This window comes from Myxocyprinus asiaticus, chromosome 20 (genome assembly GCF_019703515.2).
Source record: "Myxocyprinus asiaticus isolate MX2 ecotype Aquarium Trade chromosome 20, UBuf_Myxa_2, whole genome shotgun sequence".
NCBI classification, from domain to species: domain Eukaryota; kingdom Metazoa; phylum Chordata; class Actinopteri; order Cypriniformes; family Catostomidae; genus Myxocyprinus; species Myxocyprinus asiaticus.
In genome coordinates, this window is record NC_059363.1 from 13,974,368 (window position 1) to 14,001,171 (window position 26,804).

The 26,804-nt window shown below is 39.0% G+C and overlaps 1 protein-coding gene across 1 annotated transcript; it reads right to left on the bottom strand.

Annotated features, from left to right (window-relative positions):
* Positions 1–884: 884 nt before the first annotated feature.
* Positions 885–23,290, bottom strand: LOC127411390 (monocarboxylate transporter 9-like). The gene is made up of 6 exons (XM_051646918.1): positions 22,914–23,290; positions 22,139–22,385; positions 7,673–7,816; positions 5,076–5,171; positions 3,146–4,021; positions 885–1,994 (listed from the first exon to the last, which is right to left on the bottom strand). The coding sequence occupies exons 2-6, from the start codon at positions 22,341–22,343 to the stop codon at positions 1,786–1,788; spliced, it is 1,530 nt and encodes a 509-aa protein (XP_051502878.1). The 5' UTR covers positions 22,344–22,385; positions 22,914–23,290; the 3' UTR covers positions 885–1,785.
* Between the last annotated feature and the right edge of the window lie 3,514 nt (positions 23,291–26,804).

Genomic DNA, 26,804 nt, shown 5'->3' on the forward strand with positions numbered 1-26,804 from the left:
GAATGTCCAAGCTGCTTTTTCCAACAAAAAGTTAATTAATTCATTAGCATTGTAAATTAGATCTCCAGCCATTCAAGTGCCTTTGAAATTATTTTGTACAAATAGACCTCTGGTGTTAACATGCTTGGGAGCAGGATGTTTGTACAAAGATCTTATTTTCCACTCTTTTTCCACTCAAATACAAGCGTGAAAACATGCCCAACATGGATGTAACAGAAAAATATCCATGCATATACAGCTGGCTAATTATAATATACACATGTCTAAATTTCAATTTCCCAAATAAAGAATACATTGATGTTTCCTTGACCCCATTGAGTCTTTGAAGATATTCTGCTCTGAACATCTGGCTAAGGTTTTTCTTACCCAACCTCAGCTAACCCTGATCAAAAGTGTGATGATGTAAAACTGTCCCATTATGTGATATACCATTTTGTCTTATTATTATTATTATTATTTAGTAATGTACTGTTTGTTCATTTTTAAGTGTCAGTAAAAATAATGATTATAAGATAAACAATGATTATGATTATTTTGCTGGTGCTGTACTGTGCTGTTATTACTAGTAATCCAAAACCATTCAACTGAGCACATTAGAGCATATTTTAATGACTGAGGATTCTAGAACTCTGGTTCAACTTTCTGGATTTGTCTAAAAACCTCAGAGTTCTGATTACATGTGTATTATATACATCATATGTATAATCTTAAGACACATCATCTGCTGTAATCAGAGGAGAGTGTGCTGTATATTTATTAATGCACCCTGTCCAATGTTCATAAAGACTCGAATCAAGTCTTTGGACCAAAATGTTTAGTGGCCTTTTCTTAACACTTCTTTGCTAATATTTATACATACTGAATGAACGCTCATAACACTGGCATTTCAAAAATACAATAATAAAAGATTTAGTGTTGTCAGGTACCAGCCTGTTAAAAAAAAAAAAAACTGTTGTGATTTTGTATTACAAGGCACACACAAACAAGCACACAAACACAGTATTGGACACTGCAATCACAGAACCCAACTCTGTCCTCCAGTTTTTCTTTTTTCTGACATTCTTCTTCAGCATATTCTTGTATCTCTTATTGATTGGCTAATCAATGATTAGCTGAAAGATACAGAACATGCTGAGGTTTGCCTTCAAATTTAAAGAAAACAATTATAATTTCAGGTTTAAAGAAAGGCCTTCTTCTTTACAAAGTAAAAGAATTTGCTTGTGGAAGGAAACAAGGAAAAAATATCCATTCACTTGATACTTTGGTATGATGGTTGGAAAAAGGCAATGAAGTGAAGGAGACAGTTGCAAATGAAAAAAAGAGGTGACAAAAAAAAGGGTGGGGGGTGGGGGTGGGGTGGGGGTGCAGTCACAGGCATAAGTGCATTAAAGTGCATTTCCTCCTTGTTTCAAGTCTGTCACCATTCCCAGAAATCTTTGGATCTGGATTTTATCCATGGCAAGTGCAGTGAAAGTATTCACACATTCTAGGATTCTCTGCAGTCAGAAATATGTTCTTATTAATGGAAATTAATGTGTATTTTCAAAGGTTGGTGATTTCCATGTACACATTGGACACACTGAGGCCATACATTTCAGAGAGTAAAGTTCACGCAAAAAGTGAATGAGACCAGCTAAAAAAGGATCAGTGTCAAGTAAACAATCTACTCAATTTACTATTAGCAAACATACTCTACTACTGATATAAAAACCTCAAAAATGAGATAGAAGAATGATAAGGCCATGGTAAGTGGTCAAAGTCAAGTTTAGACTGGTGAAATGCTGTTCAAGCCACAGAGGCTACTTTGTCACAGTCAGGAGTGTACTGTCGATGTGAACTGTTGACATTCTCCACTGCAACTGAATTTCCCCCCTCTGTTGTCCTGTTCCAGCAAGGCATTGTGGCAAAGAACAGAAACAAACCAGCCACTACAACACAAGTGCCACTGAAGTAGAAGGCCAGGTTGTATGATTGAGAACAGTCAAAGAGCCAACCTGTAAGAAAAGAGTGAACATCAGTAAAGAAGCAAGAGTGTTTGAAAAATGTATTTCTCCTAAAACATCACTCATGTACACACTGAAGCATAAATAGTGCTAGATGAAAATTGCATTGCCATAGAGAAAGCTGCTTTCCGATCGAGTCACATGTATACGGGAGTAAAGAGAAAGCCACGAACACAGCTCATGGAAACCCATACACTGATTTCAAGCCTTAAGCAGCTTTCTCGCAATAAACGGCTTTCTGGTGTCCATGTAAACTTAGTTACTGTAACCCAGATTTTTGCTTTTTAAAGAAAAGGAGGGAGAAGCCTAAATAAATTTTTTATGTGATCGACATATGCCACAAATGCTGTCGATTGAGCTTAAAGGATAGTTCATCCAAAAATGAAAATTCTCTCATCATTTACTCACCCTCATGCCATCCCAGATGTGTATAACTTTCTTTCATCTGCTGAACTCAAATGTAAAAACATTTAAGAAGAATATTTCAGCTTTGTAGGTCCATATAATGCAAGTGAATGGTTGCCAAAATTGTGATGCTCCAAAAAGCACATAAAGGCAGCATAAAAGTAATCCATATGACTCCATGTTTTAATTCATATCTTCAGAATGGGTGAGAAACAGATAAATATTTAGGTTCTTTTTTGCTTGAAATTCTTCTCCTTGCCCAGTAGGACAAGAAGAATGTGAATCACATTCTTGTGATTCATGAAGAATGTGAATCACTAAAAACACAAGAAGAAGAATGTAAAAGTTATGTTTCTCAGATTCTTCTAAAAATCATAATTTGTGTTCTGCAGAAGAAAGAAAGTCATACACATCTGGGATGCATGAGGGTGAATAAATGAAAGAATTTTTATTTTTGGTTGAACTATCCCTTTAACTTGTACTGAACCCGGAATATTCATTTACGATTAGAGTTTAGTTAAAAACGCAAACTATATGTATGAGTAATGATCCTTGTTTTAGCAAACAAACAAATCACTCATAAATTTCTGATCATACTGTAAGTGATCAGTCATTTAGAAGATGCTTTTTTTCTGAAGCAACTTACAATTTACATTATACAGAACCAATTTCTCTTGAGCAACCTTTGGTTAAGTACAATCATCATATCTCATCTATTTTCCCTTAAAGGGTCTTACCTACAATAGGTGGCCCGAGCATGATTCCAAACCCTCCAAAGCACATGAGAATGCCATGAGCCTGACTGAGTCGCTCGATGCCCACAATCTTGGTAGTGATGTAGGACGTGAGTGACCAGTTCCCTGAGAAAAATCCAACCACGGCCGACAGTACTTGCAGACCCAGGTAGCTCTTAGACACAGGGATGAGCAGCAGAGCCACACCTGTGCCCATCAGTGTCAGGGCATACAGGTACAGACTATTCACCCATTGCATGTCTGCCAACAAGCCCAACACCAGCTTACCAATGCCTGTTGTCATGGCAACAATGGATACAAGGGGTATGAGTGCAATCCCATCAATAAGGCCCTCGCTCTGGGCCACGTCCTCCATGAAGAGCACAGGTGGGAATGCTCCTAAACTGAACAGGAAGATGGCGATGCAGAAAGCCATGAAGACACGGTCCTGTAGTAGCTCTACATTCTTGCACATGTACTGACAATAAGGATGCAACCACTTTTTAATTGCTCGTGCTACTATTGAACAGGACAACACCCTATCTTTCCTCTCCCATTCACTTTCTTGCATCTCATTGGTTTCCATGGTGATCAGCATCTTCACTGCAGCTGAGTTATTGGACGAGTCAGGCATGGTTTTGAGGCCACCAGAGTCGATGGTAATGGCAGTAGGTTTGGTGTAAAGTGGTTCCTCAGTGCGCTGTAGAGCTGCTCTCTGTTTCAGGTAGTAACCAGGTAAGTTCAAAGATCGCATTGGCCCAGCACATACCATCAGGTTGAGCGCCAGCGCTCCGATGATAAGCAAGCAGCCCTCCAATCCAAACAACTCAATGAGCTCATTCTGCACTGTGGCGTAAATGAAGCCGCCCACACTTGTACCTGAGAAAAATGTACAGAATTATCACTTGACCCAATCCTCAAACATTATCTTAAGGAAGATCATCTTTACAAACGGAATCAGAAACAACCAGATAATCTAACACATTTTGGAGCCTAATTTTATGAAGATTACGTGACTGTGGAGACATTTTTTGCAAAATTATATTACATTCTTGAGTTAAATTTTCTCCCAAACTGATGAGGTTTTTAAGGTCAATGCTCTAAATGAAAACCTGCCTCCATACCCTAAACCTTAAAACTAAACCCAACCGATAGTGTCAAAAAAAGCAAATATGAGATAAAAAAAACAAAAAACAGGTGAGGTTTTTAAGGTAAATATTCTATTGAGTTTTAAATAAACAAAACCTACCTCCCTACTTTGAACCTTGAACATAAACCTAACCATTAGTGTCGTAAAAAGTATACGTGAGATAAATAGTGCAATTGCTGAAGCAACCACATCATTTTGTGGTGCTTCTATGACTCATTCGGCTCATGTATCGACTCACATTCACTTCAGGACTCGTACCTCGGTCCTTTGCAGCTCAAGTGCAATGCTCTATCAGTTGAGTACAATTTGATCGCATTGGAACAAGCTTCTAATTGTAGGTGGATATGTAATGCAAAAGGCAATAATGTATCATCTCATAAGTCACGCGCTGTAGTAACAGTGCTCTGATGTCATCAGATAGCATCTGCCCATTTACTTGTGATTTGTATGAAAGGAAACTAAGTCGTTGTTGTAGCGCCTCTAGTGCTCATTTCACCAGGAAATTGCTGCAGATACATACAAGCCATGTAAAAATAATTTTGCAAAAATGTTGGAATAATTATGTTGTTCTACGAGAGCAGGTGGTAAATTTGGCTGTTTTGAGTACTTCCTCCTTTGTTGTGTTTCTCCACCTAAGCCACGTTACTTATAAAAGATCTTTATCAAAAATGTCCCCATTTTCACCAAATGATTATGATGGTTTATGTGATGCAAACTAAGATACCATATCATTCTATTCCATAATGTGCAGTTAAATAGAAAGAGAAAAATTAAAGGTCACACCTGTGGTAACGATGCCCAAAGCGAGGCCACGCCTCTTGTCAAAGTAGTGGCAGGTTATGGTCAATGTGGCAGCGTAGACAAGTCCACAGCCTATCCCTTAAACACATAAAGAAATGTAAGCATTTCAAAAACCTATTCACACATTCAAAAAGCCAATTACAGTAAACATGTTCACCTTTATAACCTTTCAAATCTCTGCGACTATAAAGCCAACGTGTAAAACTGGAAAGCCTAATTATCACGATAAACATACACTATAGATACTGCAGTGAGATCTAGTGTGAGTGGGTTGTAGGTAATTATGTACAGGTGCATCTCAATAAATTAGAATGTTGTGGAAAAGTTCATTTATTTCAGTAATTCATCTCAAATTGTGAAACTTGTGTATTAAATAAATTCAATGCACACAGACTGAAGTAGTTTAAGTCTTTGGTTCTTTTAATTGTGATGATTTTGGCTCACATTTAACAAAAACCCACCAATTCACTATCTCAAAAAATTAGAATATGGTGACATGCCAATCAGCTAATCAACTCAAAACACCTGCAAAGGTTTCCTGAGCCTTCAAAATGGTCTCTCAGTTTGGTTCACTAGGCTACACAATCATAGGGAAGACTGCTGATCTGACAGTTGTCCAGAAGACAATCATTGACACCCTTCACAAGGAGGGTAAGCCACAAACATTCATTGCCAAAGAAGCTGGCTGTTCACAGAGTGCTGTATCCAAGCATGTTAACAGAAAGTTGAGTGGAAGGAAAAAGTGTGGAAGAAAAAGATGCACAACCAACCGAGAGAACCGCAGCCTTATGATTGTCAAGCAAAATCGATTCAAGAATTTGGGTGAACTTCACAAGGAATGGACTGAGGCTGGGGTCAAGGCATCAAGAGCCACCACACACAGACGTGTCAAGGAATTTGGCTACAGTTGTCGTATTCCTCTTGTTAAGCCACTCCTGAACCACAGACAACGTCAGAGGCATCTTACCTGGGCTAAGGAGAGGAAGAACTGGACTGTTGCCCAGTGTTCCAAAGTCCTCTTTTCAGATGAGAGCAAGTTTTGTATTTCGTTTGGAAACCAAGGTCCTAGATTCTGGAGGAAGGGTGGAGAAGCTCATACCCCAAGTTGCTTGAAGTCCAGTGTTAAGTTTCCACAGTCTGTGATGATTTGGGGTGCAATGTCATCTGCTGGTGTTGGTCCATTGTGTTTTTTGAAAACCAAAGTCACTGCACCCGTTTACCAAGACATTTTGGAGCACTTCATGCTTCCTTCTGCTGACCAGCTTTTAAAAGATGCTGATTTCATTTTCCAGCAGGATTTGGCACCTGCCCACACTGCCAAAAGCACCAAAAGTTGGTTAAATGACCATGGTGTTGGTGTGCTTGACTGGCCAGCAAACTCACCAGACCTGAACCCCATAGAGAATCTATGGGGTATTGTCAAGAGGAAAATGAGAAACAAGAGACCAAAAAATGCAGATGAGCTGAAGGCCACTGTCAAAGAAACCTGGGCTTCCATACCACCTCAGCAGTGCCACAAACTGATCACCTCCATGCCACGCCGAATTGAGGCAGTAATTAAAGCAAAAGGAGCCCCTACCAAGTATTGAGTACATATACAGTAAATGAACATACTTTCCAGAAGGCCAACAATTCACTAAAAATGTTTTTTTTATTGGTCTTATGATGTATTCTAATTTTTTGAGATAGTGAATTGGTGGGTTTTTGTTAAATGTGAGCCAAAATCATCACAATTAAAAGAACCAAAGACTTAAACTACTTCAGTCTGTGTTCACTGAATTTATTTAATACACGAGTTTCACAATTTGAGTTGAATTACTGAAATAAATGAACTTTTCCACGACATTCTAATTTATTGAGATGCACCTGTACATATGGAAGCAAAAAAGAGTTGGAATGAATAATACAAAGTTTTACATAATTTTATTGATATCTTGTTTACTGGCAGAAGAAAACCTGACTCTGACCGACTCAATTATCGGTAAAAATAACTCCACTGAACTTGACTATGAATTGTATCTGTTGGTGGTGTGTTTCTGTGTGCGTGTTTGAAGAGTTTGTTGGTGTGTTTGACAGAATATTTGCGCAGGCAACAGTGATGGTGTCATGGTTTCAAATTCTAAGCTGTCAGTGAATGTTATATAATCACAACAATTAATAGCCCATTCACAAACACACTGTGGCATTCGACAAACTATTCAACAGGCTATGAAAGTTATATGCAAAAACATCCATCATACAAACACACAGTTATATGAACTGTACTCTATATAGTATGACCTGAGCATATTAATACAAGACATTGTCAATACATTTATAATGTATGTATCAAGGTTCTGCATTACACAAAAACAGACAAACACAATTACATTTAAGCAAGCTTCCTGCTCTTGAAATAGCTCAAATCAATGATCCAGAAATAACCTTCTGACCTCTGTTTCTTAATACTGGTAAACAGCAACCCAATCAATCCAAAACCTGGGCCACACAGCCAGACTAAGTGAATCTGACTCTCTCTATAGTTATATAATCATCATAGCAGTTGCAGCGAAACTGATCCATTTCTCTTATTTTCATACCAACAACGATGCCATAGGAGAAGATGAGGAAAGAGACGTTTGGGGCAAAAGCACTCAGCATCAGACCACCGGCCACCATGACACCACTGAAGACCATTACCGGCCGTGCCCCGAAATTATCCACACAAGCACTGCACACTGGACCTGCACAGAGAGACATAGATAAAGAAACATAATTTTTAGGAAAAAGTTCTGGGAATATTAAACATCCACACCAAAAATGTACCAAACAATGAAATACATCTCTACCAAAAAGAGGAACACATTATTGCCAGAATTTTTCCCCTTTTTCTCCCAATTTGGAATGCCCAATTCCCAATGTGCTTTTAAGTCCTCGTGGTCACGTAGTGATTCGCCTCAGTCCGGGTGGCAGAGGACGAATCCCAGTTGCCTCCGCATCTGAGATCGTCAACCCACGCATCTTATCACGTGGCTTGTTGAGCACAGCGACAAGTCCTATATAATTTAATATGCCTGTTAACATGATTATAGTGTGATCTTTGGTGTGTAAAGTTATATTCAATTTTACAACTTCGTTTCCGTGAAATGATAATGCTGTAAAACCTAAAATAATGATTTAAATAACTTTACAGCTCAAATAAAACACACATTTTAACAGAAGAATTAATGTTTTTTTTTTTCCATTTAACATTTTTTATTGATTCATAAATACACAACAAAGAAAAACACAACACATATACATCGAATCAACATTTAACCTCCACTAATATCCCTCCCCAATCACCAACCCCACCCTGACCCCCAATGAACACCCCTGTGGTCATATATCATAATACACACACACACACACACACACACACACAAAAAGAAAACAAAAACAAAAAAATATAATAAACATACATAATTAAACTAAACTTCTCTCTCTACATCCCCTCCCTGAGAGTCCCCCAAAAACGCTAAATAATTGCCCCATTTCCTAACAAACAAGTCCCAAAACCCCAGCCTTCTACTTGCCACCTCCTCGAAAGCTGCCACCCTCCCCGTCTCCGCACACCACTCCGGAAATGAGGGCGCTCCTTCCGACTTCCATCCCCTTAAAATAATTTACCTGCCAATCATGATACTGGTCAGAACCCAATTTTTTATGTGTTTATCCCCCAAATTTATGACCGCCCCATCACCCAAAATACAGAGTCTGGGGCAAAGTCAAATTTGAGTGCCCAAAATGTCACACATACAACTCTGAACCTTCAACCAAAATTCTTGGACCGTAACACGGCCCCCCCAAAAAATGGGTTGTGTCTCCATCTTCTGATTGGCATCGCGAGCAGGTGGGTGTGTCTTTAAGACCAAGCCTATACAATTTAGAGGGGGTCCAATAGAATCTATGTAAAATCTTGAATTGCATAAGGCACACCCTTGCATCTCTAGATGCAGACTGGATGTTTTTTAGAATCCTAGCCTACACTCCCTCCTCCAATACCAAGTTTAAATCTTTCTCCCATAATCTCTTGATAGAAGTTAATGCTCTGACCCCCAGACTCTGAATTAGCAGGGAGTAATACACTGATGCCTCAAGACCATTTCCAAAAGCAGTAGTCACCTCTCCCAGAGTATCTGCCACTTTGGGAGGGTGTGTGCTACTCCCAAAAACAATAAAGAGCAGGTGGCGCAGCTGTAAATACCTATAGAACTGAGATCTGGGAATCCCAAAATGTTGAACCAAATTTTCAAAAGATCTCAACACGCCACTCTCATATAAGACACCGAGTGTAGTAACCCCTCTCACAATCCACTCTGACCAGCATAAAGGGGATTTATTAATACATAATTTAGGGTTCAGCCATAAGCTTGAGACAACATTTAAATAAATCTCAGAATTAAACACTCTGGACAATTTTGTCCATACAGAGTGTAAATGCGAGATAACAGGGTGTAACTTAACTTCTCCGATTAGTTTGATAGAAAGGCTTTGCAATGGCAAAATAGGGGCAAGAACTTCCTGTTCAATACAAAACCAGGGAGGGGCTCTCTCAGGTGGAAGTGACCAATGAGTCAAATGTCTGAGACCGAATGCATAATAATAAAACAAAATCTTGGGTAGGCCCATGTAATTTATTTAAATGTAATCTAGGATGCTTACCATTCCAAATGAAGGACTTTGCTATGCTATCAAATTGCTTGAAATAAGAGAGGGGGACATCTACTGGGAGAGATTGTAACAGGTAGTTACATGTTGGAATACAATTCATTTTAATAACATTAACCTTCCCAATCATAGATAAATGTAATGAAGCCCACCTGCCCACATTGCTCGAAAACCTTTTTATTAAAGGGTCAAAATGAACTCTAACTAAATCAGAAAATTTGCTTATTTGCCCTGTTTGTGCCACTGGAAGTCACCCAGCTGGAAAGCCATTACTTGGCATTACAGAGCCAAAGCTTCGGATTTGGACAAATTGACTCTGTATCCTGAGAACTTAGAAAAGGAATTAATAATTCTATGGAGGCAAGGCATAGATCTAATGGGGTCAGAGACGAATAATAAAATATAATCTGTGTAAAGCAAAAGCTTATGCGCCATACCTCCCGCCACCACCCCTGGAAAATCATCTTCCCTTCTAATCGCAGCTGCTAGTTGTTCCAGGGCAAGACAGAACAATAATGGGGAAAGAGGGCAACCCTGCCAGGTGCCCCTATCCAGAGTAAATAATCTGAAATTAATCCATTTGTACCGCTATCAGGTGTATATAAAGTAACTTAATCCATCCAATAAATGTATTCCCGAACCTGTGTATTTCGAAATCTTAAAAAGATAATCCCATTCTACCATATCAAACGCCTTCTCGGCATCAAGTGAGATGGCAGTGACCGGAGTCTGATCATTTGCCACTGACCACATAATATTGATGAAATGCCTAATGTTATCAGAAGAGCTGTGGCCCTGAATAAACCCCACCCGATATATATGTATAAGAGGTGTCATAACTTTACTTAATTGGTTAGCCAGAATTTTTGACAATATTTTTACATCTAGCTGGATCAGGGAAATTGGATGGTAACTCTTACACTTGCTTGGATCTTTGTCTTTTTTAAGAATCAGACTGATCCGGGCTTGTGTTATGGTTGGCGGATGCTTTCCATTCTTTAATGATTCCATATAAACTTCTAACAAAAGTGGAGCCAATTCTGTAGCATAAGATCTAAAAAATTCAGCGGCATCTGGCCCCGGAGCCTTGCTTGTAGGCAAGGCCTTAATTACCTTGCCAAGCTCCTCCAAGATTATCTCAAAATCAAGAGAATTGTTTTGCTCAGTCGTCAGTTTAGGAAGTTCTAATGGTTCCACAAAGTTTCTAATATCTTCATCAGTAGACAAAGACGTGGAACTATAGAGATCAAGATAGAATTCTTTAAAAGCATTATTAATATCAATGGCTGAGGTAAATATTTCACCACCAGCAAATTTCACTGAGGGAATGGTAGAAAAAGACTCTCTCTGCTTTATATATCTAGCCAAAAGTTTCCCTGCTTTGTCCCCCAACTCAAAATATGACTGTCTTGCCCTGAATAGCCAAAACTCCACCTTCCGTGACAAAATAGTATTATATCTGTATTTCAATCGGGTAAATTCTCTGAGACCATCAGACGACATTCGGCACTTCAGCTCTGCCTCTGCACTTTTAATATTCCCTTCCAACTCCACGAGTTCTCGTGCTTTGGATTTTTTGATGAATGAGGCATCCAATTGAACAATCAACACCAGATGAAATGAGGGACTTAGATATAAAAAATAAAAAATAATCTATTCTAGATTAAATCTTATAGACTGATGAAAAAACATTTATAGTCCCTACCAGATGGGTTCAAAAGTCTCCAAATATCTGTAAGACTAAGATTTTTATGCATCCTGTGAAGTGTCACTGTTGCTCTAGGGGGCTTACACACTTTTACTTCACTATGATGAAGGACTGAGTCCATCAAAAGATTAAAGTCTCCTCCCAATATTATATCATGAGGGGTGCCAGCGGCTTGCAACATCCCTTTAAGATTTATAAAAAAGCCCTGATCATCAGCGTTAGGTTAGTAAATATTAGCAAAAATCAATCTTAGCCCCTGAATTTCTGCTAAAACAATAATGACTCTTCCTAATTTATCTTTAATCTATTTGAGACATTTGAACTGTAGATGCTTACTTATCAATGTAATGACACCCTTGTAACCAACTCAGTGAATTTCTTTTCCATTGCAGTGATCAAACGACGTATTACAGCAAGATCCTCCAAGTCAGTAACGACCTTCGTCAGCATTGCCGTCATGTTCAACAGTTGATGCTGAAACTCTTTCACCTCACTGGCCAAATTGAGTCCCTGGTCCGAGGCCTCCGGAGGGGCATCAGCTTGAGCACATAAGTGTCTTTTAATGTCTCCAGAGCCCGAGGATTTTGAATTCTTTGACATTTTGTCTTCACAGAACAGTTAAGGATCAGGGTGTATCGAATCTCACCGGTTTATGACACAAAAAGTATTAAAACTAGCAAAGTGCGCAGAGCTCACCGTTCACACGTCCGAACCTCGCATGGCACCACGCGACTCCCCGAATTAATGTTTTTTTAAAATCACTCCACCGCTGCTAATCTAATCTGTCACCCAGGATGTTGCTGTTGATTCCTCTCCGTCTGATGCTGGCCCATCTGATGTTGTGCACAAGAGAAAGAGAGGGTCCAGTGAGAGTGATCTTTTACAGTACCTGAGGGAGCTGGAGGAAACGGAGGCAAAGAGAGAGGAGGAGGCCCAGCAGAGGGAGGAGGGAAAAGCAAGAGAGTATGGTGAAAGAGAGAAAAGGAAAGAGTAAGAGAGAAAAGAGAGAGAGGAAGAAGCCTGGAGGAGAAAGGAAGAGTTTAGGGAGAGAATGGAGAGGAGAGAGGAGAAGAGGCATGAGGAGATGAGACGGAGGGGTGCAGAGATGAGAAGAAGGGATGAAGAAATGAGGGGAGGGGCTGCAGCACGAGAGGAGAGGTTCCTCTCTTTAATGGAGGTCCTCACAAAATCTTTGTTAAAGTAACAGTAATAAAAAAATATTGTAATTAAATTACATTTAAATTGCATTAATACACTGTTATTTGATATATTACATTATACTCTATGTTCCATAACACTGTCTGGTGTGATTTTATTTTTTATTACACTAGAGTGCATATGGAATTAACCCAAAAAAGTCAATCATAGTACTTGATATCTTTTTTGGATTGATGTGATGTTATACATTTGTATTATGCTATTACGGATATGGTGCATATCAGTTTAGACATCATACTTCCATTTAACTAGGTTGCAGGGTTGAGCATGTCCTCCCTGGATATAAGTAGATGGAGGCTGTGTGAAAGAAGCCATTGGTGGAGAGCATGCCTGCCAAACAGTCATCGTGGAGGAGTGTGCAAACACAAAGAACACTGACAACCACGTTAAATGCAGACAGTTATTAATGGGATTAGCGGTAGTGTAAGGATCCCTAGACAAATGATAGGCAGATAGGTTGAATGCACTTCTGTTTACCTGCTAGTGTACTGTTATCTTGATTTGTAACATATACCATATTTGGTTAATTTCATGGTTAATTTCAACAGAAGATTTTATTGGTCAAACAACAACAGTTTTATCAGAGTCCAATCCAATAATTCTTTTTCAAATTGGGTGGCATCAAATGACAAACAATAAAAAAATATAGAAAAGTGATTGTCCATTGGAGGAAATGTCAATATTTTATGTAGTGTTTAAAATATTATTTAAAGTAATATATTACTTTAAAGAGAGCTCTCTCCCTTGCGGCCGAAGCTACAGAGGTTAGTTCACTCTCCATCTCTGTAGCGGATGTAACCCGATCCTTCCAGCGGGTGAATATCCGTAAAGCAGCGGGTCCAGACGGCATTCTGGGCTACGTCATCAGAGCGTGCGCGAACCAACTGGCTGGTGTTTTACGGACATTTTCAACCTTTCCCTCTCCTTGTCTGTAGTCCCCACATGCTTTAAAATGTCCACCATTGTGCCTGTACCAAAGCAATCCAAAATCACTTGCTTAAATGGCTGGCGTCCTGTTGCTCTGACCTCCATCATCAGCAAATGCTTTGAGAGTCTAATCAGAGATTACATCTGCTCTGTGCTGCCTGCCTCACTGGACTCACTGCAGTTTGCATACAGCAACAACTGCTCCACTGATGATGCCATTGCATCTACACAACACACTGCTCTCTCCCGCCTGGAAAAAAGGAACACATATGTGAGAATGTAGACTACAGCTCAGCATTCAACACCACAGTGCCCTCCAAGCTTGATGATAAACTCTGGACTCTGGGCTTAAACAGCTCACTGTGCAGCTGGATCCTGGACTTCCTGTCAAGCAGACGCCAGGTGGTTAGAATGGGCAGCAACATCTCCTCATCACTGACCCTCAACACTGGAGCCCCGCAGGGCTGTGTTCTCAGCCCACTCCTGTGTTCCCTGTAGACGCATGACTGTTGTGGCAACACATAGCTCCAGTGCCATCATTAAGTTTGCTGATGATATGACGGTGGTAGGTCTGATCACTGACAATGATGAAACAGCCTACAGAGAGGAGGTGCACACTCTGACATGCTGATGTCAGGAGCACAACCTCTCCCTCAACGTGGACTTCAGGAGAAAAGACAGAAAACACTCCTGGACTTCAGGAGAAAAGACAGAGAACACAGCCCCATTACCATCAATGGAGCACCAGTGGAGAGAGTAAGCAGCTTCAAGTTTCTCGGTGTCCACATCACTGAGGAACTCACATGGTCCGTCCACACTGAGGCCATTGTGAAGAAGGCTCACCAGCGCCTCTTTTTCCTGAGACAGCTGAGGAAGTTTGGAATGAACCACCACATCCTCACACGGCTCTACACCTGCATTGTAGCGAGCATCCTGACTGGCTGCATCACTGCCTGGTATGGCAACAGCACCGCCCTCAACCGCAAAGCCCTGCAAAGTGTGGTGCGAACTGCCAGACACATCATCGGAGATGAGCTTCCCCCCATCCAGGACATCTATACCAGGCGATGTGTGAAAAAAGCTCGGAGGATCATCAGAGACTCCAGCCACCCGAGCCATGGGCTGCTCTCACTGCTACCATCAGGCAGGTGGTATCGCAGCCTCAGGACTCGCAGCAGTTCATGATACATATATCAGCACCATACTTTATTAGCCTCAGACTGGACTCACATTTTATACTTCTCTTAATAACACACTGGCAACTGACTATTAACCGACAGCTGAATGTCAATACAACACTTCATATTTATTTCCACTTATTACAGTGTATTTTTATTGTATACAGTCTTCTTATTTTGTGTATACTGTATATTGTATATTATTAGGTGTATATTGTATTGTGTAACAGATGTGTAAACTGTGTTATGTGTAAATCAGATGTTTATTGTAATTGTCATACTGCTATGTTGCTTGGAACCACACCCAAGTCTTTCACCCACTGTTGCAGTTGTGTATATGGTTGAGTGACAATAAAGGGATTTGATTGATCTGATTTTTTATATTATTTTATTTATTAATGCAGATATCTAAAACCAAGGGTTTGAATAATGATTTTTAATGCTACCAATACAAAAAAGAAAAAAGAAAAAAAGAAATTGAATTTATTGTTATGTTTGAGCTAGTGTGTGAGTTTTAAGAACTTTATTACAGGGGAAAGTTGAGATGGATGATGGGAACTCATGGTCTTTTTACTGCTAAACATAGTCATGTTCCATGAGAGCGGGAACATGGATGCCAGTATCCTCCTGTTGCTGCTGCCAGACGGTTCCTCATGATGTCACCACACACCACTTCTCTGGGTTCGGCATTGTCGTCGTCAACATCATCATCATCGGCATCCACATCTGCTTCGATGATGTCACCGGTGGCAAAGCACATGTTGTGTAAAATTACACAGAATGTCACAACAATGGGGACGAAGTTTGGGCTCACCTCAAGTGCTTCAAAAAAGATGGACCTCCACTGTGTTTTTAACATGCCAAAGGCCCTCTCAATCATGCACCTGGCCCTGGAATGGTGCTTGTTGTAGCGGGGCCTCAACTGGGGATACAGCAGTATGTTGCATAATGGTGTTGGGGGATGTCAGGCAGGGGTATCCTCCATCTTCTAGGAGGTACAGCTGCTAGCTGTAAATGGCACTGTTCTTAAGGTCCCTTGCGTCATGCACAGAACCAGGGAAGCCGACACAAATATTCAAGAATTTTCCCTGGTGGTCACACACACGCCTGGAGTTGCACTGAGTAAAACAATTTTCTGTTGAAATAGCAGGCTGCATTGACTGCTGGGGGCTATATGTGGATGTGGCAGCCATCAATTGCTCCGAATGCCACACTGAAAGCAAGAAAGCCTGCCAGCCTGGCAAACCCTGCGCCCACCTCCTCTAGTGCCTCAACCTGAGGAAGCTGAACAATATTTTTCAGGAGGCCAAGGACAGCTCTGCTGACCTTGTGCACAACCCTGTACACTGTTGAGTTGGGGATGTCGAAGGCAGAGGAAACAACTCAACAGGATGCGGCATGGGCCAGCCAGTAGAGGAACATTACCACCTCTATGCCTTTTGACCATCCATGGTCAACCTCATAGAGAAGTGCAGCTATGAGACTCACTCTGGATGGTGTGGTCAGGCACAGAATGGGGCGCAGGTCAGACTTTCTGTCCAGAAACCGTCTCAGCATGGGGACTGTTGCTGTAACTTTCAGGCAGGGCAGAGCAAGCATGGACAGGACGAAGACGATGATGAGATGAATGTGAGAACCCAAGTGCAGTTTATTATACAGTGCCAACAAAACAAAATATACAAAACAAGAGACTAGACTTGACTTAACTATGACTATGACTATGACTTGGCGTGATGTGACGTGACTATAAGAAAACAAACAAAGAACAAGAATCAAGGATAACATTACCGAATTACACAATCACAATACTCGACAAAGACAAAGGCAAACATGAGGGCTATAAATAACAAGTTAACAAGACCACCAATGAAAATACAAGACTGATAACAAGACAATGAAACATGAACCAATAACAAGACAAGACTAATAAACAAAGGAACCAATAAGAACAAAACACATGAAACATGGTGGGAACAGGAAATCACATGAGAGGAACAGGAAACATGGCAACTAAACTTTCAAAATAAAAGACATGTAATCAAAACATGAACAAAAACAAATTTAAACATGAGTTGCATTCAGCTGGTAATAAGATGTGGGGTTGCCAGGCTAAAAAACAATAAAGAGATCCAGTACAGTGTTATGCAAGTGTCTGTGGTTCTTTCTTGTTAAATGCTATTGTTTTGTCATTTCTAATCCTAGATTTATACAAAAAGTAACTTAACTTTATTTTATTACTTATATATTATTTTAATTATATTACTAAATTATTTTATAAGCCAAAAGGTAACTCTTAAAAAAATTACCTATCCAAGAATTAATTCTGTGTATAAATGTGTGCGTGTATATATACATATGTATGTATATATATATATATATATATATATATGTATATATATATATATATGTGTGTGTGTGTGTGTGTATACAGTATGTGTATACATATACAGTATATGTATATATATATATATATATATATATATATATATATATATATATATATATATATATATATATATATATATAGATGGATGTGTTGGTGTAAATTTATGCGTATGTCTGTTTTACATTCAAGTAAAATTTGTTTTCCCTGTAATGTTGAATATTTAATGCATAGCGAATGTAACACATTTTAATAAGGACAGGGACATTTTAAAAACAGTTAAGTTTGGTTTGTGTAATCTTAAAATTGTTACATACATCATTATTCATGAACATCAGGAGCACTATCCGCACGAAAGACCCACGTCGGGTAGATCTACGATGGCGTGCTACTTCTCTCATCAATATGGTAGGATGCATTTTCAGGGAAGTGTAGATGAATTGAGGAAAAATAAATCAAAGGGGAGGGTAAATGGAATTTTATAATTATATAATATCTATATTATAAATTACATAAGAAATAATTCACGAAGGGATGTAGAAATGAGATGTGAGGAATCTGTTGTGTAGATTGACGACATAAAGATGACCGGAAGTGCGTCACTAAGTGCCAGCGTTCGCTTCTGTAACATGGTGCGATTTTATGACGTGGTAGTATGTCCCAAACCTTGCACACTTTTTTGCTACATACTTAAAAGTGTGTACTGTTCCATTATAAAAACAGTACACACTTATAGGGCATAGTATAAGTAGGTGAATTGCAGCACTTGACTGGGACTTACGTAGCTAAAAGACTACACCCACCAAGAATAAATACATAAATGTGATTGGCTGATGAATCTGACAATAGATACCCATTCAGATACCCATTTAGAAATTCTGAAGGCCTAACGGCAGGTTCAAACATCCTCCGTGAGCGGAGCATAAGTGAGGTGTGAGCGCCGTGTTTTCTTTTCGCCGCCCATATTAACAGATTACACCATTCCCACTGCAAGCATGAGTAGCGAGGTGACGCATCCCAGAAGAGTCCCAGACGTGGCAGTGAGCGGATAGTTTCGGCGTTGAGCCTATTTTTGCCACATGGCTCACGCTGAGCTCAGCAGCTCTGAAATAATCAGGAGATTATAGTAAAGACACAAAAGCAAATCAAAATTATTCAAACCGAACCTATAGTACACTGCAATTTATATGTCTGCATGCAAGTAAACTCAATAAAATAACTTAATAAAGAATGAATAAACTGTCGGACCTGTTGCCATTCTGTGTAGTTGTACAGTTTAGACACAACATTAACCAATCACAACCAAGTGTGCTGATAAAGATGAAGTGCACGTGACTGCCTGCTGTTGTCCTTGAAGCAGCAATAACTTACTCCGCTTATTATGAAAAAAATTTGGCATAAGACTCCATAGATAACTTGATTTTCTGGGCAGAGGCGCTGCTGTTTCTCGCGGAAGAGACGTGGCCAATGTGAACGTCAAACGCGACCACGCTGCTCACGCGCCACTCACGCCTCGCTTACGCCCCGCTCATGGAGGATGTGTGAACCCGGCGTAACGGGGTGGAGCTCAAACTCACGTGCTGCTTCGGCTAATGAGCTCAGCTTTAGGCATGGTTTGTGAAACAGCCATCACGCTTCACTTGTAAGCGTTGAGGAATGAATCCGAATGAATCTGCTTATGATTCTGAATTAAAAGTGTAACCGTAAACTCAGCATCAATATTTTAAGCTTATTTTAACCTTCACAACTAAGAAAAACAATTTGTCAATATAAATGCAACAAAAACACCTCTGTTGCATTTCATATTCACATTTTATGATTAGTATCCTGCTGAAAAACTGCAAACTGGTTTCAGAATGAAAGCATATGCTTTAGGTGTATGAAGACAAAACTGTCCTTCAACAAACTTATTGCGTTCTGTTGACTTTTTCAATTATTTGTTGATTTGTCCCCTCCACTCAAACATAGACTAAAGAAAGTGAAAGCTGCATTAGTCATTACAACCGAGTTATTATTATTTCAAATTTTAATTAAGTTTTTTTTCTACTTCATTTTCAATTTGTCAATTCAATTTAGTAATTATGGGTGAAATACATGTAATGTAATTAATTAAATACATTTAATGTGTTTAATACATTTAATAAATGGTCAAATTAAAACATTTAATAATGCCCATAAAAAAAAAAAGAAAACAAAATATCAGATACCATTAGAAATGTATTTTTATTCTACTACACTTCACACTTTTCAGTCCTCCTGCTGTGTCCAGGTGAAGCTTACTTCCCTAAAGTTAAGATAAAATTTCTTGATTTCTCTCCTTGAGCTGACATGTTGTTCTTTTCATATTATATTTTGTAAGGATAATAGGTGAATAAAGACTTCTCCCCTCACTTGTGTTCTTCATTGTATTTTCTGACATTTTTGCCATTGGAATGCAAATGCCACCTTTACAGTAACACACAGAGGTTGCACTACAAATATGTAACGGACTGAGTTGTACAATTTCCACGGTCTATTTCATCCGTCATATTAGTTTAAATATCCCTAATATGTAGCATATTTGATTTTGTCTCGATATAGTAAACATTTTCAGTTAGAAATGGCTTTGCGTATTAACGTGAGTCTGATAAAACATTTGTACTATCATTTACAGATTTGAGGAACGTACTTTCAAAAGTGTACTTAAGTTATTGATGTTTCTGGATGAGAGTGGCAGAGCACGTGGGGCGATCTTTTTCACGCACACACATACAGCACACGCGCGGGTGAGAGAGATAGTACTTTGAAAGAGTGCGCGCTGCTGCTCTCAGCCAGAATAATCATACATAAGGACATATACGCATGAAACCTGATACACAGTATCAAATACACAGAATGTATGATAGTACTAACTGTAGAGAGCACATCATTATGAAGACAAAGCCAAATCCCGGACATTTAGAGGTAATTTTTATATCCCGACCAGACGCTTTTTTCAGGTCTGATAAAAGAGGACATGTCCGGGACGTATGGTCACCCTATTTACGTTATTTGTTTGCTTGTTTGTTTGTCATTACATCACAAATGCCATGGACCCAGCTGGACTCTGAAAAAAATCCTGAGTCCGAAAGGCTCGAGTCCGAGTGAAGAGTAAAAATGCATCTGAGTCCATGACAAGTCCAAGTCCATTAAAAATGGACTCGTGACTCGGACTCGAGTCCGAAATCGAGTACCCCAACTCTACTACTTTGTTAAAAATAATAATAATAATTAGATTATAGTAACTAATGAATGTTTTACACCCAACACTGCACATAACTGATGTGTAGAACTTCAAAATTGTGGGGCAAAAAATGCCCTTGTAATGAATTCTGCTGTTTTTTATTTGTAGCATCTGATATAGTTCTTCGTTTTCTATTATAGTCCTTGTTATGCATATAAAGGCATAAAATATCTGTTGATTATGATTGAATTTTTAGGGTAAGAGGTAATAAATTCTCACTCTTGAGAATTTGTATTAATTGATTAAATTGAAGTCAACAAATGAGACACAGTTTGATTTAATTGGTTACAAAAATTATGCACTCATAAAGGTAAAAAATATTGCCCCTAAATAATTTCTGAGACTGGTGTGCTAGTAGTACCGCAGTAAATCTTTGTCTGTCACTATATGAGTGATAGTTTCAGACAGACAGACCCGTGGCAGGACCACTGAGACCCTCAGTCCTGTCAAGGGGAAACCCGCAACTGGTTCATTACAGCTCTCTGAGTTCAAAGATGCTAAAACAGACACTTCAGTGGAGTAAAAATGTGTTTGTGTATACTGTAGAGAGTTCTAGACTTTGTTTTTTTCTGGTCACAGAAAGGCCTCAAGTATGGATTTGTTTATGAAATGTAAAATCTTTACAAACTACACACTTGATGCACAAACAAGAATATGAAAAGATTACTAATGATGCTATTAAATGTCCTGTTAATGAGTTGCTGCAGAAATAACCAATGACTATTTTAATAAACAGTACAAAGCCACTCCTAATATGGCCAAAATATCTAGAGAGCAATGGCTGGGTCAGAGTCAAACAGATGTGTTTATGCCATCCAGACAAGCTCACCTGTCTCCTCATCTTTATTTTGACAGGTCATTAGGCTCTGTACTGTCTAGTATGGGTTACTTCACAGTCTCTGACCATACCACCCTCAGACACGCTTACTACTCCACACCAGCTGACCTAATGCTGACCTAAACTAAACAGCTAAACAGAGTTTTTCCTCAACTTTTTTTGTAGTGCAGATGTTTTAGGATCGTATCAATAAATTATGTGTGCGCCTGTTATTTGTTTTCCGGACATATCAGACATATGGTGTCCTGAGTGTGTGTCAAACCAGGAACCTGTTTGAGAATGTTAGTCACCTCCTGCCAGTAACAACTCTGCGTCAGCACCAGTGTGAACGGGGGGGGGGGGTGTTAATAAATTGATGCCAAAGAAATCTCCTGCATAACAAAGAGTTAGAGTAGTATAATTTGACTATTTGGTGATCTCTCTCTTATTATTCTTTTTTTTTTCTTTTTTGTCCAGCTATTTAAGAATGTTAAGTGGACCTTTTGTGTATGCATTAGATGATACTGACATATTTAAAATTTTCATGTACTGTACATTACATAACAGCAGCAACATGTTTTCAATAGGGACATACTATAAACATCTATTGTTTCTATATAAAGTCAAATATAATTATTATAGACTAATCCTAAACTAAACCATAACCCTATCCATAAAAGAAAAACGTATTGTGTGTGTGTGTGTGTGTGTGTGTGTGTGTGTGTGTGTGTGTGTGTGTGAGTGTGTTTTCAAATGAAGATGTCCCCAAAGGAAGATTTTGTCAGATTCATCAAAATTCTGTAGACAAAAATGTCTCCAATCTATAACTAAGACACACGCAAAGAGAAATAATCAGTACTCACTGGTGATGAGCGCCACCCCAGACACCATCGATCCGACCCAGGCCGTCATGCCTTTACCTTCCTGGAAGGCACTAAGCCACATGGGGTACAACACGCCGACAGACTGTGGTGATCCAAAAGACAGGAACTGGGCCATGAAGGAGGACATCACAATCATCCATCCCCATCCACCATCTAAAGTACCCTTACCCTTTGCAGCACCCATTCTCAGCACTGATCTTACACTGACTTTACTAGACACAGGGACCTGCAGAAAGTGTTAGAGAAAGAGACTGAAGTAAATGCGGGGATAGCTAACATGACAGCAGTGTAACATGCTAGGCTGTACATCATCTAAAACTACTTGAAACAGCATTTTTCTAATTTGTGTATAATTAAATGCAGTTTGTATGACCTCATACAAATTGAGAGACTACATAGAATATTTGAACTTTGAAAAATTACTTTATCACAAAGCAGGACTTTTTAAGCAATCTGCAAACCCTAACTGGTGATTATAAATGCTAAAAAAATAAATAAAACAAAAAAACAAAAAACAATGGTCACCAGCTAAAGCACCTAAAATATACACACTACAAAATATATATTTTTAAATATATCGATTTTTAAAACTAAAATCTTGATGTTAATAAATTAGTTAAAATTGTTGGTTAGGTTTAAAATGTAAACTTTGAATATAAACATTTTAAAAGACAAGTATAACTAACTAAATTATAACTACACTATAAATGCAGGCCCTGGGAACAAAAGCTAACTTAAAAAGTGATGCACTCACTGCAGGTGGATATCGTTCTCCCTGAGCGCGTTGCGCTGAACCGCTCTTGCCTGGTACACCAGGCCGGTCTCTCGCGCTCCTCTGCTGAATACCTTCGCACGCTCAACATCGCGCGCCTCCTAGTTTTGAACGCTCTTGGAAATAGACCACACCTCGAAGGAGGGGAGTCCGCAGACCGGACTGCCTTCTTCACATTTGTCCATCGATTTTTTTAGAAGAGGTTACATAAATCCTCCTGGTAATATTACATCCCGCAGTGCCAGTTGCGTGAAGACCGCAGAGTGGCTTGGAGCGCGTGTTTACTTCTTTCTCCCTCGCGCGCGCAGAACGGACCCAAAGAAGTGCGCAGAAGTTTCTCCTCCTCAACTGCAGCCCGCCTCCAAATAATAAACAGCCAGTTTATTTCACAGCATATCATCGATTTGATAACTTATATATAACAATATGAGGCCATATCTTTTTCTAAAAGGTGAGAATAATGGTTGAGCTGGCAAAGCGTGTGACTCACCTCCAGAGGCGCGTGATGACAAGAGAGATGCGCTTTCTGAATGCCTCTGAAAACATTTTCCAAAAGCGCCAGCACCCTGCTTTACTCGCGCCTGTATTAGGTTGGACGTGTGGCTAGAGCACACATATTTATCGCAGCAAGCGTCCTTCTTTTCCGTGAAATAAAGAACCGGTTAGAAGCTGTTCTCACCGGTCAGATTACTGTTCTCCTGACTCACGGAGAGTTTCACCGGTGTGGTCGAGCAAAGTAAAGTGATAGAGGGCGTTTCAGGTGCCTTAGTGAGATTTTATAAGGATTTCATTTCATAAGGATCCAAGGCAAACTATTCAGTCTTTGTAATAACAATAGTCCTATTATTCATCATATGCTCTTCTAAATACAGTTATTTATTATGACAGAAGTAATCCTTGAAATGAAGAGTAAGATGGTACACACTTCACGAATTTGACATAAAAGTTGTGCAAATTACATTTATTGAAATATTAAAATCTAACAGACGTGTTACCATATTTTAAGCATTAAAATGTTAATTATTTACAAGAACAGAATTTGCTAGCTAAACAGCATCATTTAAAAAGATAAATTAATAGCCTACATTTGTGAAGAAAAGATTAGATCCTTAAATTAATTTGGTTATAGTTTATAACTAATGAAGGCTAAAGTATGTTTTAAAATAAGATTACACATCTCTGAAACAGTGTGCAAAGTTAAAATTCCCTAACCTGCTTGTGCACACATGCTAATTTTCAAAGTAATCTGTTGGAGTTTGGCATCACAGCAGACTGAAACCATTATGTTAATTCATCTTTTGTATGGCAGCACATACTGTATAATTCAATATCTGTTTGATTTTGGTTGATTGAGATTTTCATGTACATTTTTTTTTTACTTGACTGCATAGCAAACTTAATACCTTATGTTAATTAAATTCCTCTTTAATGACTGTTACAGGGGCAAATCTTTATAATTGGCAGTCAGCTAAGTAATTGCTTTCATTTCATTTAGGACAAGACTTGAACTCAAAAGAGAGGGCAAGAGGGTGAACGTCCCCTTATTCCCACCCTTCTCTATCTCTCCTCTCTGTCTGGGTGGTCAGCTGATCTTTTGTGCTGGGTGAGTGTGTGAGGGTCAGACAGCTTGGGCTTTAAGCCCACCAAGATCTTATTCCGGCTCTCTGCTTGTTCTCGTTCCCATACACACATAAAATGAGAGGTTCTGTCTTCCACCGCCCTCATTATGTAATCCCTTTTGACATGAAAAGAGAGTGAAGTAAAAAGGAAGGACAGAAAGAACATAACTCGTAATTGCATTTGCCTCATATCACCTTTAACATCGCTCCTGGTGCAACTTCACTGTAGTCTGAAGGGGACTGGGAATGCATTGTGAAACTTCTGGAGCAAATATTGGCTCTAGGTTACAATGGATAAAAAATGCATTCAGGTTAAAAAGTGCCTGCTAAATAACAAAATAACACTGCACTTGACATGATGTACAGAACAAGTTCAAATACTTTACCAATTAAAAGTTTGTGCACACCTACCCATTCTTCATTATTACAATTTTTTTACATTCTAGAAAAAGAAATCAAAACAACGAAAAAAAATAAATACAAATGCAAGTTTGAGGATGGGAATTATGCAGTGACCGTAAATTTTTAAAGCAATCAAACCTATCTTGTGTTTTAGATTATTCCAAGTAGTGTCCCTTTGACTTGTTAACAGTCCTGCACACTCTTGGCATTCTCTGAAACTAGAATCTTTAGAATATTTAACTTTATTTGTAAAGAAATCCATTTAAAGAAATGTCAAGTATTTGGGTACAATGGGGCTAAAGGCAGGCCTTTCTAGTCACAATGTGTATCAAGATAAAATAAATAATACGGATTAAAAAAAAAAAAAAAAAAAAAGTGCAGAGGGAGCCTTTTACCCCACACTTTGGGTTAATACACTTATTGTGGTGTAGTATAAATATAAGAAAAATGTATCCCCTCAAGAAAAACAATGTGTTTTATGGGGGCATTTAGCCCCTGCAATAAGGGGGCTTTCTTCCCCAAATACTATCCTTTCTCTTATTGGACAGTTACTGAAAATCTTTTAATTTAATAACCTTAAACAAAACTGAAAAAGACAAGTATTTTGTCTAAAAATAAATGTGATAATTTCAACGATTCTCATAAGCTACATACATTTGCAACATTTTAAAGTTAATATCAGATAGATCAAATAACCTAAAAAATCAACCTTTAGACACTGCACACTATAACTTCACATATCAAGAAAAATTTTGCAGTGCAGTGACAAACAAATGTTTAGTATAGTGCTGTGGCAGGTAGTTTTTTTGTTGCTATTTAGTGTTTTGGGAGAAAATAATATCAAAAGTGCCTTTTACCACAGGGGTCCTTCAGCTCTTTTCTACCCTATGCATAAGCATTTAAAATAAACTAAAAGGGTCAACAGGAAAATGTAGGCTTGATTTGCTGTCATTTTTATTAATCATGAACCACTTACTGAGTTTCTTGGAAACACGTCAGAACGTAGAATAACAAGAGATCTGGAAAACAAAAGCTGTGATTGTGAATTGAACTCTACATTTACTATGAGCTCTATCATCCTCTTTCACAAGTTCTGGTTCAAATCTTTTTATACTTGACATTACTTGCATAGCAGGGGAACACAACCCTTTCCAAGTAACCTCTGTGATAACCTGACACTCCCTTTTTCTTTCTCACACACAAACTGAATTTCCAAGTTTTTACCCTCCCTCTTTCTCTCTTTATTGGCTTGCATTCACAAACAGATCTACTGATGTTTACACATTCATGCTTTGGTACTCAATCCATCATACTCTCAGACAGACTGACAGCAGAGAGTCAAGGCCAACCGGGAATGGTAAGAACAGACTCTTCCAGACGATAACTGGAGAACTCCCTCTCCCCCCACTCTCTCTGAAGACTGTAGCAGGACAGTGAAACTTTTGGTGAGCTGCTTCGTTTAGGATCTTCAACTTATTCAACACAAACAGAGCATCATGTAAGTGTATAGTAACTAAACCAAAACATGTCAGTTAAAAACTCTCATCGGGATCTCTTCTCATTTTGTTCAATCTATCATTTTTATCCCTATTGTTTTCTGTTTCCAACTGAACACAGGGATTCCCATATCAAGCTCAGGTTCCACACCCGTTGTTAGGGCACAGATACAGTATATCGATGTTGGTTTCTTTCTTTCACAAACACATAAACACAAAACTGCAAGACTTTAATTATTCCTTGAAACTGACAGGAATGTAAGAGCATGAGGGTCGTTTGCACCCCTCTGACCATCCTAGCCAGACAGAACTGGTCCGAACCAGGTAAGAGTGGCTGTTGCAAGAGAGAAAGCGGC